General features: G+C 36.9%; 1 protein-coding gene and 1 long non-coding RNA gene across 7 annotated transcripts in view; one reads left to right on the top strand and one right to left on the bottom strand.

The window, feature by feature from the left end:
• IQCH (IQ motif containing H) overlaps positions 1–16,481 on the bottom strand; it is a 184,537-nt gene that overhangs the window by 108,754 nt on the left and 59,302 nt on the right. For all 4 annotated transcript variants that reach the window (XR_012494698.1, XM_074327525.1, XM_074327523.1 and 1 more), the window contains exons 6-7: positions 10,257–10,377; positions 4,902–5,030 (exon numbers count right to left, since the gene is read on the bottom strand). Coding sequence is in view for 3 of the 4 variants with exons in the window: in XM_074327525.1 (XP_074183626.1) it covers positions 4,902–5,030; positions 10,257–10,377 (250 nt within the window). In the remaining variant the exon portion in view is untranslated. The remainder of the gene's footprint in view (positions 1–4,901; positions 5,031–10,256; positions 10,378–16,481) is intronic.
• LOC141570566 (uncharacterized) overlaps positions 1–16,481 on the top strand; it is a 75,531-nt gene that overhangs the window by 8,487 nt on the left and 50,563 nt on the right. For all 3 annotated transcript variants that reach the window (XR_012494700.1, XR_012494699.1, XR_012494701.1), the window contains exons 2-3: positions 4,270–4,347; positions 14,954–15,060. This is a non-coding gene — a long non-coding RNA (uncharacterized LOC141570566). The remainder of the gene's footprint in view (positions 1–4,269; positions 4,348–14,953; positions 15,061–16,481) is intronic.

A 16,481-nucleotide genomic window follows, 5' to 3' on the forward strand; every position in this document is an offset into this window, starting at 1 on the left:
AATTTTTGCCTAACCTAAGGAAAGAAAGATTTCTCCCTTTGTTTTTTTCTAAAAGTTTTATAGTTTTAGGCTTTACATTTAGTTTTATAATCCATTTTGAGTAAATTTTTGTATATGGTGCAAGATCTGTGTCACAATTCTATATATATATCTATCTTCAACTGTTCTAGCACCATTGATTGAAAAGACTATCCTTTCTCCATTGAATCATCTTGGCACTTTTGTTAAAAATCAATTGGCTGCATTTGACAAACCCAGCATCCACTTATGATAAAAAGTCTCAGCAAAGTGGGAATAGAGGAAACATAACTCAACATACTAAAGTCCATATATGACAAACCCACAGCTAACATCATACTCAAAAGTGGAAAGCTGAAAGCATTTTCCTTAAGATCAGGAAAAACATAAGCATGTCCACTTTCACCACTTTTATTCAACATAACATTAGAAGTCTTAGCCACAGTAATCTGCAGAAAAGTTGAGGCAAGTCTAACCTTGATACTAAAACCCAAGGAAAACATTACAGGAAAGGAAAAATTTAGGCCAGCTTCACACATGAACAAAAATGGTAAACAAAATATTGGCAAATAAAATCCAGCAATACATAACCAGGATGATATGTCACAGCTAACTGACTTATTACTCAAATTCATAGGGAATAAATAGTGGTGTCAGAGGAACTAGCTAAAACAGATTTAAATGAGAACCAAAGTCTCATACCATAATACCCAAAATGCCAAACTTTCTACTGAAAATCACTCACCATACCAAGAACCAGGAAGAGTTCAAACTGAATGAAAAGAGATGATGAATAATACCAAAACTGAGATGACGGAGGTCTTAGAATTATCTGACAAAATTTTAAAGTAGTCATCAAAATGTTTCCACAAATAATTACAAACACATTTGAAACAAATGAAAAATATAAAATCTCAGCAAAGAAATAGAAAGTCTCCACAAAGAAATAAAATAAAGAGGAACCAAATTGAAATTTTGGAACTCAAAAATACAATCATCTTAATATAAAAGTCAGTGCATTAGCTCAATAACGGAATGAAGGGAAAAGAGGAATCAGTGAACTAAAAGACAGGAAAAACAAATATTACCCATTTTGAACAAGAGAGAAAATAGACTGGAAAAAAGTGAACAGAGTCTCAAGGACCCGTGGGGCTGAAACAAAAGAGCTAACATTTGTATCATTGCAGTTCCAGGAGAGGAGGTAGAGGGCAAAGCTGAAAAAACTACTCAAAGAAATAATTGCTGAAAGCTCCCCAAATTTGGCAAAAGGCAAACCTTTTCTAGAAGCTGAGCCAAACTCACACAGTTAAGACCAAGTAAATCCACACCAAGATAAAGTCAAACTTCTGAAAACTAAAAACAGAGAAAAAAAATCTTAAAAACAAGAAAGAGAAAAAGAGCACCTTACAGGGGAAAAACAATTCAAATGACAGTAGATGTCTCATGAGAAAACATGGAGGCCAAAGGGAAGTGGCACAACTTTTTAAGTGCTGAAAGAAAAGAACTGTCAACCCAGAATCCTGTATTCAGTGAAAATGTCCTTTCAGAATAAAAGGGATGTCAAGATACTCTACAATAAAGAAAAACAAAGGTAATTTGTTACTAGTATAACTGACCCTAAAATAATGGCTAAAGAAAATTCTCTACATAAAAAGCAAATCATAAGGAATCTTGCAACATCAGGAAGAAAGAAAGAACATGGTAAGCAAAAATATGGGTAAAAACAATAGACTTCCCTTTTCCTCTTGAGTTTTCTACATCATATTTGATGGTTGAAACAAAAATTGTAATATTGTCTGATGTGGATCTAAATGTATGTAGAGGAAATAAATATTCAAATACCATAAGATTTAACAATTACACTCTGGATATTTGTCCTAGAGAAATGAAAACATATGTTCATACGAAAACCTGTACACAAATGTTTATAGCAGCTTTATTCATAGTAGCCAAAAACTGGAAATGACCCATACGTCCTTCAACAGGCGAATGGTTTAACAACTGTGGTACATTTATACATGGACTACTAGTCAGCTATAAAAAAGGAAGAAACTACTGATATAAGCAACAACCTGGATGAAAAAGCAACAACCTCTCCAGAAAATTATGCTCGGTGCAAAAAGCCAATCCCAGGAAGTTACACACTGTGTGATTTCATTTCTCTAACATACTTTAAATGGGAAAATTATAGAAATTGAGAACAAATTATTGGTTGCCAGGGATTAAAGAAGTGGGAGGTAGGAGGAAACTGGGTGTGGCTATCAAACGACAACATAAGGAATCCTTACGGTGAAGGAAATGTTTTGTACCTTAGCTGTATCAGTACCCTGTTGTGATATTGTACTAGAGTTTTGCAATGTGTTATTTTTTGGGAAAACAGAGTACAGAGTGCAAAGGATCGCTCCATTTCTTACAACTACATGTGAATCTACAATTATCTCAAATTCAAAAGTTTAATTTTAAAAAAAAGATACCACTAAAAATATGAAATGCTAAGCCACTAGGTAGGAAAAATTGTTTGCAATTCATATAAGCAATAAGAATTAGTATCCAGGATATATAGCTAATTCCTGTAAATAACTAAGAGAAAGAAAGGCCACTCATTTTTTTGAAAAACAGGTGAAAGTCTTAACTCACTTTACAAAAGAAGATACTCAAATGACAGATACACGTCAGAAAAACTGCTCAACGTTATTGGTCATCAAGGGACCAGAAATTAAACTCACAAAGAGATACTACAACAGACTTGTCAGGATGACTAAAATTAAACAAACAAACGTAAAATATCATGACAAAGATATATATCTGGAATTCTCATATATTGCTAGTAAGAAAATAAATCAGTATGTATAACCACCTTGGAAAACTGTTTGGAAATACTTACTAAATCTGAACATTTTATATCCTAGGATTCAGCAATTCTAATTTGTAATGTGCATCCAACAGCAATGCGTACATATGTACATCAGAAGACACGAACAAGAATGTTCATAGTAATCTTATTCCTAATAGTTCTGTAGCGTACAGCGCTGAAACACCCACCAACTGTAGAACGGATACAAAATTGGGGCACATTCAGTAACACGTATTTATCCTGATGCTTCTCTTTCCCTCACTCTTATCCATCAGCCAGTCCTCATGGCTCCACCTCCAAAATACAGCCTGAATTTGTTCCCTTCTCTTCATATTTGCTGATACCACCCTCCTCAAATCTACCATCATTCCTCACCTGATTTACTACAGTTGCCTTTTAACTAGTCTTTTTGCTTCCACTTATGCTCCCTATGATTCGTTATTTGTAAAGCAGTCAGAATGGTCTTATTAAAACATAAATCAGGTCACTTCATCCTGCTGTTTAAACCTTGTCAGTGGGTTCTCACTGTAATTAAGACTAAATCCAACTCCTCATCATGGTTTGAAAGGCTGCCATGCTGGTTCTGGTATAGTCTAAGATGTTTAAAAAGAAAGATCCTAAGATACACTGAGTGGTTTAAACAAATTACGAGTTTATGTTTTTCTCACTCAAGAGTGGAAAGGAAGATAATTCTGGGTCATCAGAACAGCTCTGCCAGACTCAACATGGAGTTCCATCTCTGGCTCCAAAATGCTTGCCTATCACATCTGCATCCCAGTTAGCCAGAGAGAGGAAAGAAAAAGGGGAGACCATGTTCCTTCCCTCTTAAGGGCAGAGCCCAGAAGTTTCCCTGTTCACTTCTGCTTATATGCTCACTGTCCAGAACCTGGTCACATGGTACACCTCACTGAAAGGAGGCCTGGGAAATGTAGTCTTTAGCCAAGCTGACATGCGCCCACCCATGACTCTATAAGGGTGGAAATAGGGAAGAATGAATATTGTGGATAACTCATAGTCTCTGCTCTAGCCTACATCATGTCATCCCTCACCACCTCTTCTGCCTCATTTCCTCCCTCTCTCTCCCTTGCTTTTGGCCCGCCAGCCATACTAGCCTTCCTGCTCATTCCCTCCTCAATCCTCAAGGCTTGTATACCTGTGCTATCCTATATCTGGAATGCTCTTTCCTAGCTCTTTACATGATTGGCTCCTTCTTATCATTTGGAACTAAATTCAAGGCTCATACATCTTCTGAGAGGCATTCACTGGCCCTTCCCTTGCAAGCAAAGTAAACACCTGTTATCGCTCTCTAACCCATGTTGTTTTATTTTATTTCTAGTGCTTACCACAGGCTTAAATCCTCATTTACTTACCTGGTTATTATCTGTATCTCCCTCTAGAATGTTAAGTACCATGAGAGCAGAAATGTCGTCTGACTTATTCTCTGTTGGATCCCCAGCACCTAAATGCTACCTCAGGTAAAGCAAGCATTCAAATATTTGCTGACTAGATGAACTAATTTAACCCAAACCCCTCATTTTATAACTGGGAAAGCTGAGGCCCAAAGAAAGTAAATGGCTTGCCTCAGGTTCTGCAACTAGGTAGTAGATTTCCAGGTCAGTGCTTTGCTTGAGAACCTTATTTCATGTGGCCTCCTCTTTGAGGTCTTTTATTATCTCACCCTCAGCAATCATTCCTCTGAACTCCTCTAGCACTAGAATTTAACATCCATTTTGTTTTTATTCTATGCTACTTGGTATTATTAATCTTTACTATATCTGTCTTGTTTTCCCAACCTAGCTGCCAGCCCCTTGAAAATCCCAACCTTCTAACGCACAGAGAACACTGGCCCTCAGTAAGTTGTCTACAAAGAGACTAAAGTAACTTTATTCAGTAAAGTGAAACTCAGAATCATTACAACTTCCCTTTTGTCCTAGGATTGAAGATAAGAGTTGCATACTAGAAGACTAGATTTGGGTGGGAGGTGATTTCTGTGTATGTGCAACTAAGCATCCTGTCACGACTGGCTTACCGGCAGTTGGAATCTTACGCGCTTCATCAAAATTATGCAGAGGAGCTGCTCTGGGTAGAATGGGTGGATTCTCAAAGGCAATCTTTGCTGTTGGTGGAATCAATCCTCGTTCTATCATACTCAAAATCCCTTAAAAGGAAGGTTAGAAGAATATGAGTTTAACTCCAAGCATTTCCCCAAAGTCTGAGCTCTATAAATTTCACAAGTGCAACATTTTCTATTCATCGTCTTATTTGTGAGAGTACATCTAGTGCCTTAATCCTTTGCATGGAAAACTAGCTACAGTACGTATTCATTTAAGGCTAATGTTCTAACCCAAGAAAAAATGACATTTCCAATAGTGGTAATATGAACTAAACTTGTACTAAGATCATTTTATTTTAAGGTAGAAATATAATTTCAAGGCAAAGTAAAATTTCTTTATACTTATGGCATTTCCAATTATTGATAATATTGTTATTCCTTTTAAAATTCAGAGAAATCAGGTACACAGTCTTAACAACTGAGGACATCTTTTTTTCTGAAAGAAGGAAAGTCTGTGTGCTTGAAACCATGCCCTTGTTATAATGAGTTATATTTTATAAAAGAGTTCTTTTTAGACATTTCTCATATCAACAGAAGATGTGAACACCTACATAGGTTATTTCAGTGTAACTGGGCAACATGGTCAGTATTAATGTAACTAATTTACAATTCCTAGAACTCATACTGTGTCAGCATGGATGACGCCTAGGCTTTCTAAGGACAAGAGGCATTGTTAAATAAATAAACAAATGAATAAATCAATACATAAATGAATAATTGAAAAAAGCCTGCTGTCAGGGGCAAAACTTTCATTAAGGTGGATCTATTGAAGCCAGAAACCCAGAAACTCAGGGATACTTGACGTAAACTTATGATAGGGCTTCTTGTTGCTTTCATACAATAGGAAGAAAAGTGAAGAATTCTGGGGCTCAGTGAAATCCTAGTATATAAACTGTGTACCAAGCTGGACTAAGTTGAAGAAGTTGGCACACATTCTAAGAGGGACAAATATTGCTTCCATTTGCCGTATGACCTCTGAAGACTATCTTATGTTGCTATTAATGATATTAAAGTCTAGTGTTATAGGAATTCAGAAGATGACCACTGAGGAATTGGAGAACTACAGAACACTTCACTCGTAAAACGATTCTAAAGAGAAATCTTCAGTTTACTTACCACAGAATCATCTCGGGGGAGAATTTCTTATTAGAAATGGAGATTCCTGGGCCTCATCCCAGACCTGGCTAAAGTTCTGAGGTAAGGGCCTGAGAATCTGCATTATTGAGGCCTCCAGGAGATACTACATGTGGCCTGAAGTTGGCGCACCACTAGAATTGAGGCCCAGTAATCTACATTTTAAATAAGAACTCCAGATCCATCTTTTCTGTTCCCAAAGCTTAAGAACTGCTGGTCTATGGTACAACTCTTCAAGCCCCTTTGGAAATTAATACTTCAGGTTTTAATTATTCTAACACCAGATTTAACTGCTTTGAAATATTAAGACTAATTCTGAGTCCTTACAAGTAGTTTCCTCCTATAAATATTAAATTCCACTTCTAAGAACTATGCCCGTCTTTCAGATGTGAAAACAGAGCTCCTTCGTATTCAGTATATTTTTGTTACTAGAGTGAGTTTCACTCTCTGAAAATCACAAAGAACATAAACATAATTTTAGCCTGTGCTTTAATGCAGGTTGAAGCAATTCACTTAATTTTAGACAAACACACATATGTATGTGCATTTTCCATTGGAAGGAAAAGGTGAAGACTTTGGAATAAACAAAAGAGACTAGGAGATAACATTTTCATCGAAATGCTGGGACCTCTGGAAATTATCTGACCCTATAATCATCTTTGTTTTTGCTTAGTCTATTTTGTAATTCTGTAGAGATTAAGGTTAGTTTATAGAAAACTGAAAGCAAGGCAAATAATTCTTGTTTATACACATGCCAATAAATTCTGTCACATGGAGGGACAATCCTTCCCCCAACCCCAAAAAGCCAGTTTTGCATCCATTTGCAAATTTATTTCAGTATTCTTGCTTTACAAAGGTGTCTGTTGTTTGGATTCTCCTTTGAATCAATTGTAGCATCTTACTGGTTCCCTTACTTAATTTATGAGTTAAATAACATCTTTAACATGCATTCATTTTATACTTGTATAAAAGTCATGGTTTTAATTTAAATATAAACACACATATATATATATAATACGTGTGTGTGTGTGTGTGTGTGTGTGTGTGTGTGTGTACACATATATCCCTCAACAATTTTGGAGATCCCACTGAGATGAGCAATAGATTCACCTGAAATTGCCAGAAATGATACACCTCACAGGGAACCAAGCCCAGGTATGTATTTTCTTGGCTCCCACAGGTGAATTCAAAGTAGAAATAGAACTTTGTTGACTCTGTTTTTCTAATTTTAATACTACTCCCTATTAACCTTGTGTTTTGTTTTTCTCTTTGGTTCATTGGTTCATTTATGGCTTGTATGCTATTCCTCGTTGGCAACTACAATGACTGGGAATTTGGTGATCTCTATAAATGGATTAATGTCTTACAGAGATCTCCCTGCTGAGTGACAGATAGTGGAGAATATAGTTTGTTAGCCTTTTGTTTGTCTATTTGTGTATTTTGAGCTCAAATCAATTAGGAACTTCATGCCCACAAGGAAGGAGAATAATTTTTTGACTGCTGGACTATTAAATTTTTCTGTTTCTGTGTTTATTTTTCATTTGTGGCTGAAATTGTAGAATGGAAACTATAAGCCCTCTCTGTATCTATATGTCTATGTATCTATAATTCAGAAAGGCCTTTATTTCTCACTTTGAGTGAATACAGAATGTTTTCCTATCTCCAAATGGTTATTAATAAATTAGATGGTAAAGTCTCTTAAATTAAAGGAGCTCTGTTCTGATTGACTTATAGAGAGAAATAAGTGCTTATATCAAGTGAATATTCCTGAAATTCCCAGAAAATAAAGAAATCAAACTTTTAATACTTTAAATGTGCTCCCCCAACTTCACAAATTCAGAAACTCTCATTGAGTCTCCTTACTTTTAATGCCAATATAATTATTTGCATAGTTTCAATAAAAATCTGTTTTCCTTTTACTAAAATATAATTGGAAAAATCACTTATGCAACCAAGACCTGGAATTTCATATTTAATAATGATGCTTATTAATCAGGTGTAAGTCACTTTTAAAGAACTAAAGTTGACTTTATGGTGCTAATGCTTACAGAGCCCTCCCAGAAAAACTAGCCAGGTACTTAGTTTACAGGATTTGCATCCTTACAGGTGGTAAGGAATGTCACTTCCCGGCAGGCCCAAGAACCTTGGTACATTTCTCCAATATCTAGGTAGAAAGGAATTTACCCAAACTTATAGGTCCTGGCATTGAAATCTCGTGGACAAAGTTTAGTGGAGACATTAAATCAATCCACAAATAAATATATAATTACAAATTGTGGTGATCTGTGAAGGAAACAAATGCTTGAGGAAGTGGCTTTTACAGACAGAGGTAAAGGCACTGGTGAGGGCCTACTATGAAAATGTGCTTGGCCTAATAAGGAATAGAGAGAAGGCCCATGAGGCTGAGCATAGAGAAAGCAAACTGATTTGAGAAGGGAGGTGAGGGCCAGATCAGGTATGCCTTGTTTATAGTGTTTAGATTTTACTCTAGATCAGAAAGCAACTTGCCTGAGGTTGCAAAGAGCTTGAATTGAAAATTTGATTTGTGTACCATGAGATTTATATTCTTAATCATTTTTTTAAAAAGCTTTCTCTTTTGGATTTAGCAAGGTAATTCAAGAAAAAGTGGGGGAATTTGCCCTGCATTTTCCAAAATGACTCTTTCTTCTGGATATTGTTAATCTTTTACCTCCTGCTGGACTTGTATAGACCTAAGGTGTGGCTTAAATGACATTTAAGAGCATAAGGAACATGTGAAAAATCTAGATACTGTGTCTACATTTCTGTGGCTTGTGCTTTCCTGATGTTCAGATTATCTTGCCCAATATCAGATATATGGCAAGTATTCAATGAATATATGTTGGTTAATTACGAATATTATGGTAAGCCATATGTTCTCTGGTAGATAATTGAGGGATGAAAATGCAATATTTTTTTTCTGGACCAAGCTGCCATGTTTCTAGATTCACCTTTGTTTTGCAGCAATTTTTTATTGCGTCTATTGCTAAAGCAAGCACTGATTGATTCATTCACTATTTCATTCATCCTAACTGATACAGGAAGAATATAAGATGGTACTAAAGCAAGACATAGAAACTCTGCTGATGTTATTCAGTATTCCTAGGGAGTAAATATTATGTAACTAAACAGTATATTTAGTAATTAAAACATATATCACAAAGATTTCTGAACAATGATGGTTCATAACTGGGAAAGTAATAGCTATAGTTGTGGGAAGCTTAACAAGCTAAGAGACTTGTAACGATGCTGGGTTCTCTGGAGTTTTGCTCTTCCACCATACAGGAACTATAAGATAGAGGACTTTAATTCTCCAGGTGCCAGAAGAAGCCTGGGGAGCCATCTTTAGGTCCAAAATCCTTCAGACAACAGATAGAAAGTGAGATGGAAATAATTAAAGACCATCTCACTGGGTTATATTTGGGATATGAAAGGAGATCCACGTAGGCATTCTTTAACACTTCAGCTAGTTAAGTAGCAGGGAGCAAGAAAGAGGTTACACTTATGACACTCAGTTCTTAGTCATTCATTCGCTTACTCTTTCATTTGCTTATTCATTCAACCAACATTTAGTATCTACAAAATGCTAGATATGGTTCTAGGCACTGGGGATACTGAAATAAAGATGATATAATCATTTGCTTCAAAACTAGAAATCTCCTGGTTTCACGAAGACTAGAATTTACACTAAGACATGCATAGTTTAAATGCTAATTACGTTGTTTCTGGCTTCATATTTCTGCAGAATAGTATATTGAAATAAAAATGTAAAAGGCTACTAGGATAGCATCGGAAACTATCTGCTCAGAAACTTCAACATTTCTAATAATAGCACTTAAACACAATGCTTTCAATATGTAATAACACCAACATCTAAATCAATATTAAATCTATAGAATGATGGATTTTAGAGGGAGAAGGGATTTTAATGATCGTCTAGTCCAACCTTCTCATTTACAGAGGAGGAAACCCAGGCCAGAGTGAGGTAATCCTCGTCTCATCTGAGGTCACCTCGGAGAATTAGTGGCGGAGGCAGAATTCAAACTCAGGCCCCAATCCCACCTCACAGCTCTTTCCCTTACATTCCTAGACACATAAAATGGTTATTGAATCACTAACCTTTACTGGCATCTGCTTGTAAGACTGGTATGGGGGTGAAATAGGGATTCGTGCGATGAGAAGCTGGCAGAACCGTGAGGTTGGTGATGGTGGACCCTTTTATTAACTTCTGAACCTTCACCTAGATGATCAAAAATTTGTTTTCAGCAGACATTTTTGCTTTCAAAACGAACAGTTTTCTTTGTGTAAACAATAAATAAGATTATGAATAGTTTCATTAAGTTTTAATAATGTAGCAATATCAGCTCCAATTTTATTGCTCATGAGTACCCTGTGCTATTGTCTACTGTCAAGAGTTTGTGTAATTTAAAATAGTTAATTAAATCCAATTAACATGTTGCGATTTCTACTATGTAAAGTCAGGATAGTAGTTAATAAAGGAACATTAAGATTTTGTTCAACTTTAATGACTACAATTATAAAAGTGCTAAATCTTGGCAGACGAGGTTTTGAATACAGCAAAGTTCTGTACAGGCAAATTTCCTAGGAAATACATATTAGGGTTTTGAGGATTAAAAAAAAAAAAAAAACTTGGGAGAATTTAAAGATAAATATGTTAGTCAATATTAACAGGTTAAAGATGGACTCTGAGTAGACTTGCAGATCTGAAATGGTTAAAGACGTGATGTCTAGATTAGTTATAATTGATGATGACTTTTTCTAAAGTCATAAATGCTTTTATTATAGTCATGAAATATGAATTATTTCTTATTAAATGGTTTCTAGATTTTAAAGATAATATGTATTGCATATAAATCACATTTAATTGTATAGCCCAAGTGCAATATTTTTACTTTTATTATGGGAGGTTATGAATTACCTGGGCCCTCTCAGCAGGGAAGATGTAACTGTTTGGTATTTCTAGACTGATTTAAATTTTTAAGTCATTTTCCAAACATTAATTAATTTGCATAGCTTCCAAGGTAACTAGATACTTGTTTGCTATTTAACTAATAAAGAACCAAGACAGAAAGCTTAGTAGATTAGTTTCAGGTCACATAGTATACTAGATATACACAGATACACACACTAGATGTACACACTTAAAATTATTTAATTTGAAGATTAATCTTATTTTACATTAGTGAAATTTGCCATTGGAATTGGTCGCACTGCACCTTCTTGCTCATCAAGGTCATGGTGACCTTAAGGAAAAAGAAAGAGGAAGTTTGATCAAGCCTCGGGGGGAGAAAAATCACTTCACAGAATAAGTATGAATTGGCTGAGAAATGTCTGGGTGAACAAAGTTGTTAGGGTCCTACTGCTAGGATATGGTACTTAAGGGAAACTGGAACAAGTTACCATCCCATGAACACTGAACCCTTTGGTGACGTTTGGTGAAGACCTTTTCAAGTGACTATAAATAGGATTTTTAACAGGAGAGAGAAGACTATAAATGCAATCTGTTTCCTTCCCGGTGAGTTGGAAGCAGCAAGGGGGGTGCTATGGGCCTTGGCTGGATGAGAGTGAGGGGTTCGTATGCATATGGTGCTACCCTGGGTCCTGCTGACCCATCTTGCGTCTTCCTCATCTTCAGCTCTCCTCTCCCACCTAACCTCCTAAACTCCGAAGGTCTCCTCCGAACTGGGGAAGACTGAGATAATCACCCAAGGTCCTGTACTCCAGACATGACACATACATAACTGAAGATGTTCCATATCAAAAATGGCAGGGTCTCCACTTCTCTGATTGATACCAGGGTCAGGGAAGCAAAGGTAAATCGGAGGAAGAAAGAAAGATTCAACTTAAATAAAATTGTCAAGCGCTGTGAAGATGTGAAATATAGGTTTGGCAGTTTCAGGGCACGCAGCATAATTTATCTGGATTTTCTGAAAGCCTGTGACAAAGTGCACCTGACAACCTGTTCTTGAAAGCTAAAGTAGCAGGATCCAATATAAAACACCATGTAAAGTATGACACAAAGGCCAGGGCACAAGGCAGATGGCATTCGGATTCTGTCAGGCACTCAGCACATTGTTAATGCTGGTGTCCTGAATTCCTTAAATTGCATCCGTCTCAACAGTGTAAAAGCCAGACTCAAGGGCTATGATGAAAAGGCAGTGAGGTGTGTGTGGAGGGGGAGGGGTGAGAGGGCAGAGTTCACTTGGGAGGTGACATCCTGGTGAGTTGATAGAAATAAATCCTGCAGACAGTGTCGCGGGATGTGAAACCTGAGCCCACTCTCCTGTCCTGTTCCCACGGTAAGGATAACCACTTCTGCATACGCCTGGTTGGAAGAAGAAGGAATGTGACAACCTTCAGCATTTACTGAGCACTTACTATATCACACTAACTTTAATACAATAAGCATTAAATTTCATGAGCAATGGAAAAGCTAAGGGCTATAGGAGTGCAGAGAGGGAGTAATTAACTCTGCCTGCTGCTATGGCAGAAGGCTTCGCAATGGCTCTCAACCCTGGATGTGTGTTAGAATCACTCAGGGAGCTTTATAAAAATACCGCTGCCTGGGCCCCAACCCTGGGCCATTAAATCCGAATAGCCGGGCTGGAGCCTGGGCCTTGGTGTTTTTATAAAACTCCCCAGGTAATTCTGATGTGCAACCAAGGTTGAGATGTACTGTAGTAAGTGATATTTAAATTGTGCCCTCAAAGAAGCACTGAATTATGTCACATGGAGAAGAGGATGCAATTACAGGTAGAAAGAATGGTGGCAACAAAGCGAAATAGCATACAAACGCCTGAAGATTTCCTGGAAGGTGAGGAGCTGTGTGGCTGGAGTATGGTGTGTGTATCAGGAGTGTGGGGTGGGGATAAGATTGGAGAGAGAGTTTGAGATGAATGAAAAAGACACCACCTGTGTGAATGTGCTGATTGTCTAACGGAGGTCAGATAGCACCTGCTTCTGGCTGCTCCTTTATGTCGTGCTTTATATTTTATGCTGGGACTATGTTTTGGAGTTTGCATAACATGGAATATATTATAAAAGAACATATAAACATATATTCCTTATAGCTGGTATTTTATTACTAATTCCAAAACTATAATTCAGAATTCTATCATTTTATGCTTAAACCTTCTGTAATAGCTTAAGTTCTTTTTCAATATTTAAAGAATACTGAAAAGCTTAAAGAAGAAAAGAGCAATTATATTCCTGTCAGCCAGAATTAATCATTGTTAATATCTTGCTATATGTGCTCCCAGTGTTTTCAAATAGAAAAACCATTTTGTTTTATATTCTGGTAAAAATGATATATGTTCATTATAAAGATTCCAAATAACACAGAAAAACACAAAGATAAAAGTTTAAGAAACCAAATATTATCAGGTGACCCATTATCCCTGACAGCTCTGGGATGAGTGTTAGATTGTTTTATAAAAATAGGATTTATATTACATAATTAAACTTAATTTGACATGAATTTAATAGGAGGGGAAACAGCCAAGTTAAACCCAACAAATTATTAAACCTCAAGTAAATATTTCTTTACCACAAGATTCCTGTGAGTTAAAAAAATTCCTCTGCAAGGGTTAGCAAATTTTTTTCTTTAAGGGCTAGATATTAAATATTTTAGGCTGCTTAGGTCCATTGTGGTAACTGGAAAGTAGCATAAACAATCCATAAACGAATGGGTGAAACTATGTTGAATGAAACTTTACTTACAAAAACAGGTAGCCCGCCCTTAGGCTGTAGTTTGTGGACCCCTGGTACTTAGTTATATAAAAGTGATTATGAAAAACTTTCAGATTTTTTTTTTGCTACATGTTTTTATTTTGCATAACATATGCTAGCTTCAAAAGATGAGAACATTAGGACTCTCTTGCTACTCCCATCTCCTCTCCCTCACCTTCTAATTTTTGATTACATTAATTTTACATTGTCTGGGTTTATAATGTTCACATAATTGTTATGCTTTTTTAGTATTAGTTCTACATGTAAGTGGTCCTAATGCTCACCAATAGTCCTTTTGTCCTGGCTTCTCTATGCTTGAGTTCCTTATTTTGATTGATTTCTTAATTGCCTTGCCTGGCTTTGGTTATTAAGCAGTTTTTTTCCCAAGGGTTCATAGGTATTTTACTTCTCTGAGCCCTTATACTTGAATTCCATCTGGGGTTATCCTTCCTTTTCTCAAAACTTTGTAGACACTACACCATTGCCTTCTACAGTGACTATTGTGAAATCAATGCCAGCCTGATTTTTTTTTTTACCCCTTGTAGGTGATTTTTCTTTCTGCTTGGATGTCTGAAGTATTCTTTGTCTTTCAAATTCAGGTGTTTCACTTAGGAAGCACCCTTATGTTGAATTATTCTAAATCAAATTTTCCTGGATTTGAGTGATTTATTTTTTAACCTGCAGGTTTAGTTCTTCATTTCTGGAAAATTTTTCTTATATCATTTGATACATCTTCTCTTTGATTTGCCAATGGGCTCATCCTTATCTTTCATATTGTGATACCTAACTATTCATTATTTCCTGGTTCCTTTTAGAATAGAACACCCTGAGTTTTAACTGAGCACATGGCTATCCAGTTACAGACTACATTTCCCACGGTCCCCTGTGTCTAATTGTGGACATGCGACCAAATTCAGTCCAATAAGATGTGAGCAGAATGTGATATGTGTAACCTCTGGGCCATCTCCTTAGGTGCTTGCCCTATCTTTATCCTTCCTATGGGCTGAAACAAGGGTGTGGGGAGGAGCCAGCATCAACCATGGAAATGAGAATGTCTGTAACCACAGGAATGAGGAGATGATGGAGCATCAAGATAGAATAAACCATATCTTGGATAACTTCATGGAGCAGAGCTGTCCTGCCAGCCTTGGACTTCTCACTTGTGGACTGTTTTGTGAGTGAGAACAAAACTAATTTATTTAAGGCATTATATTTTTGGATTTCTTTGTTACAGCAGCTTAGCCTGTAACAAACTACTATGCATGTCTATTAGCTTCGAATTAATTTCCTTTATCTTTCCCTCTGCATTTACTGTGCTTATAGTCTTTTCTCCATGTCAATATTTCAGTATTCAGCAGTGTTTGTTCTGTTTCTTCTATTTATAGTTTATTTATTAGTTCTACAAAGTGTTTCGGTATTTGTTTCCTAATGTCTGCAAACTGTCCTTTTATCTCCTACTGCTATTTTTATTATCTCTTGTTTGAGCTCGAATTTTACTTAATTTATGCTCCTATCAAGCTTTGTTATAATGTGAAGAAATTGTGAGAAAATTCCTTCTGTTCCTTAAGTTATGGCTTTGTCTCTTTCAGCCCATGCTCCTCCCTTGCTCTCTCTTCCCTCTTCCTTTCTTTTGTAAGCTGGGGTGAAATACTGACAGTTATATAAAAAATGAGTATGGTGACCATATCATTTCTTTTCCCCTTGTACATACTTAGGAAGCTCTACCCAGACATTCTACTTGCTCTGATGTAGTATCTCCTCCCCCACTGTCTGGTACCAGTGTGTTTTCGCTCCCAGCAACACTTGAACACTGGGTATTCTGAGTTTTCCCCACATTTCTGTTACCTGAGGGCTTGGGTGGAGGAAGCCTCTGGTTTAGGATGTATGTAGTCTTTGTTAAAATATGTAGGCTCTCCTCCCTCTCCTGAGATTCTGATGAACATCCTATAGCAGGGTTTGTTCTACCTAGTTGAGGATGAGGCCATCCTCCCCACCTCTGTCCCCAGGGGCTTTGGAACATTTCAGTGGAATCGGAAGACTGCACTTCTCTCAGGAAGAATCAGACACGTTATTTACTTTCCAATTTCACCTGTTTCTTCCAAGTCTCCTTGTCAGAAGAGAGAAAAGATAAGGATGCTTGCTTGATTGTCTTCTCTCCAGATTTTGTAGTGTTTCTGAGAATCCCAATATTTTGATAACTTGCCAGCAGTATTTCTGAAGGGCAAGGCAGGGGGCTAGGATTGGAGCTATGCTGCACCCCTCTACTCCAAAATCTTCTGCGTGGTGAATTTAAAAAATTGTGCACAGCCTACACAACCATATTCAGGAGCGCTGCCCCAACCCTCCTCTCCTTATTATGAATGGGGAAACTAAAGATCAGAAAGGGAAAACAGCTAGGGCGCACATTTAATCTGCTTTTATCTAGAGGCAGAACTAAAAATGCACACCACTGCTTCATGACCCACTGCTTCCTACCATATTGCATTCTGGCTTCCTGAGTTCTTGAACCTTTCAAGCCAAACACAGCTCAGGTCACCAGCTCTGCCCCTCTATCCTCAGAGCAAAGCATAACCACTTTGGCCCCTTCTGCACTCC

This window comes from Rhinolophus sinicus, linkage group LG03, assembly GCF_036562045.2.
Source record: "Rhinolophus sinicus isolate RSC01 linkage group LG03, ASM3656204v1, whole genome shotgun sequence".
In the NCBI taxonomy this organism is placed as follows: Eukaryota; Metazoa; Chordata; class Mammalia; order Chiroptera; family Rhinolophidae; genus Rhinolophus; species Rhinolophus sinicus.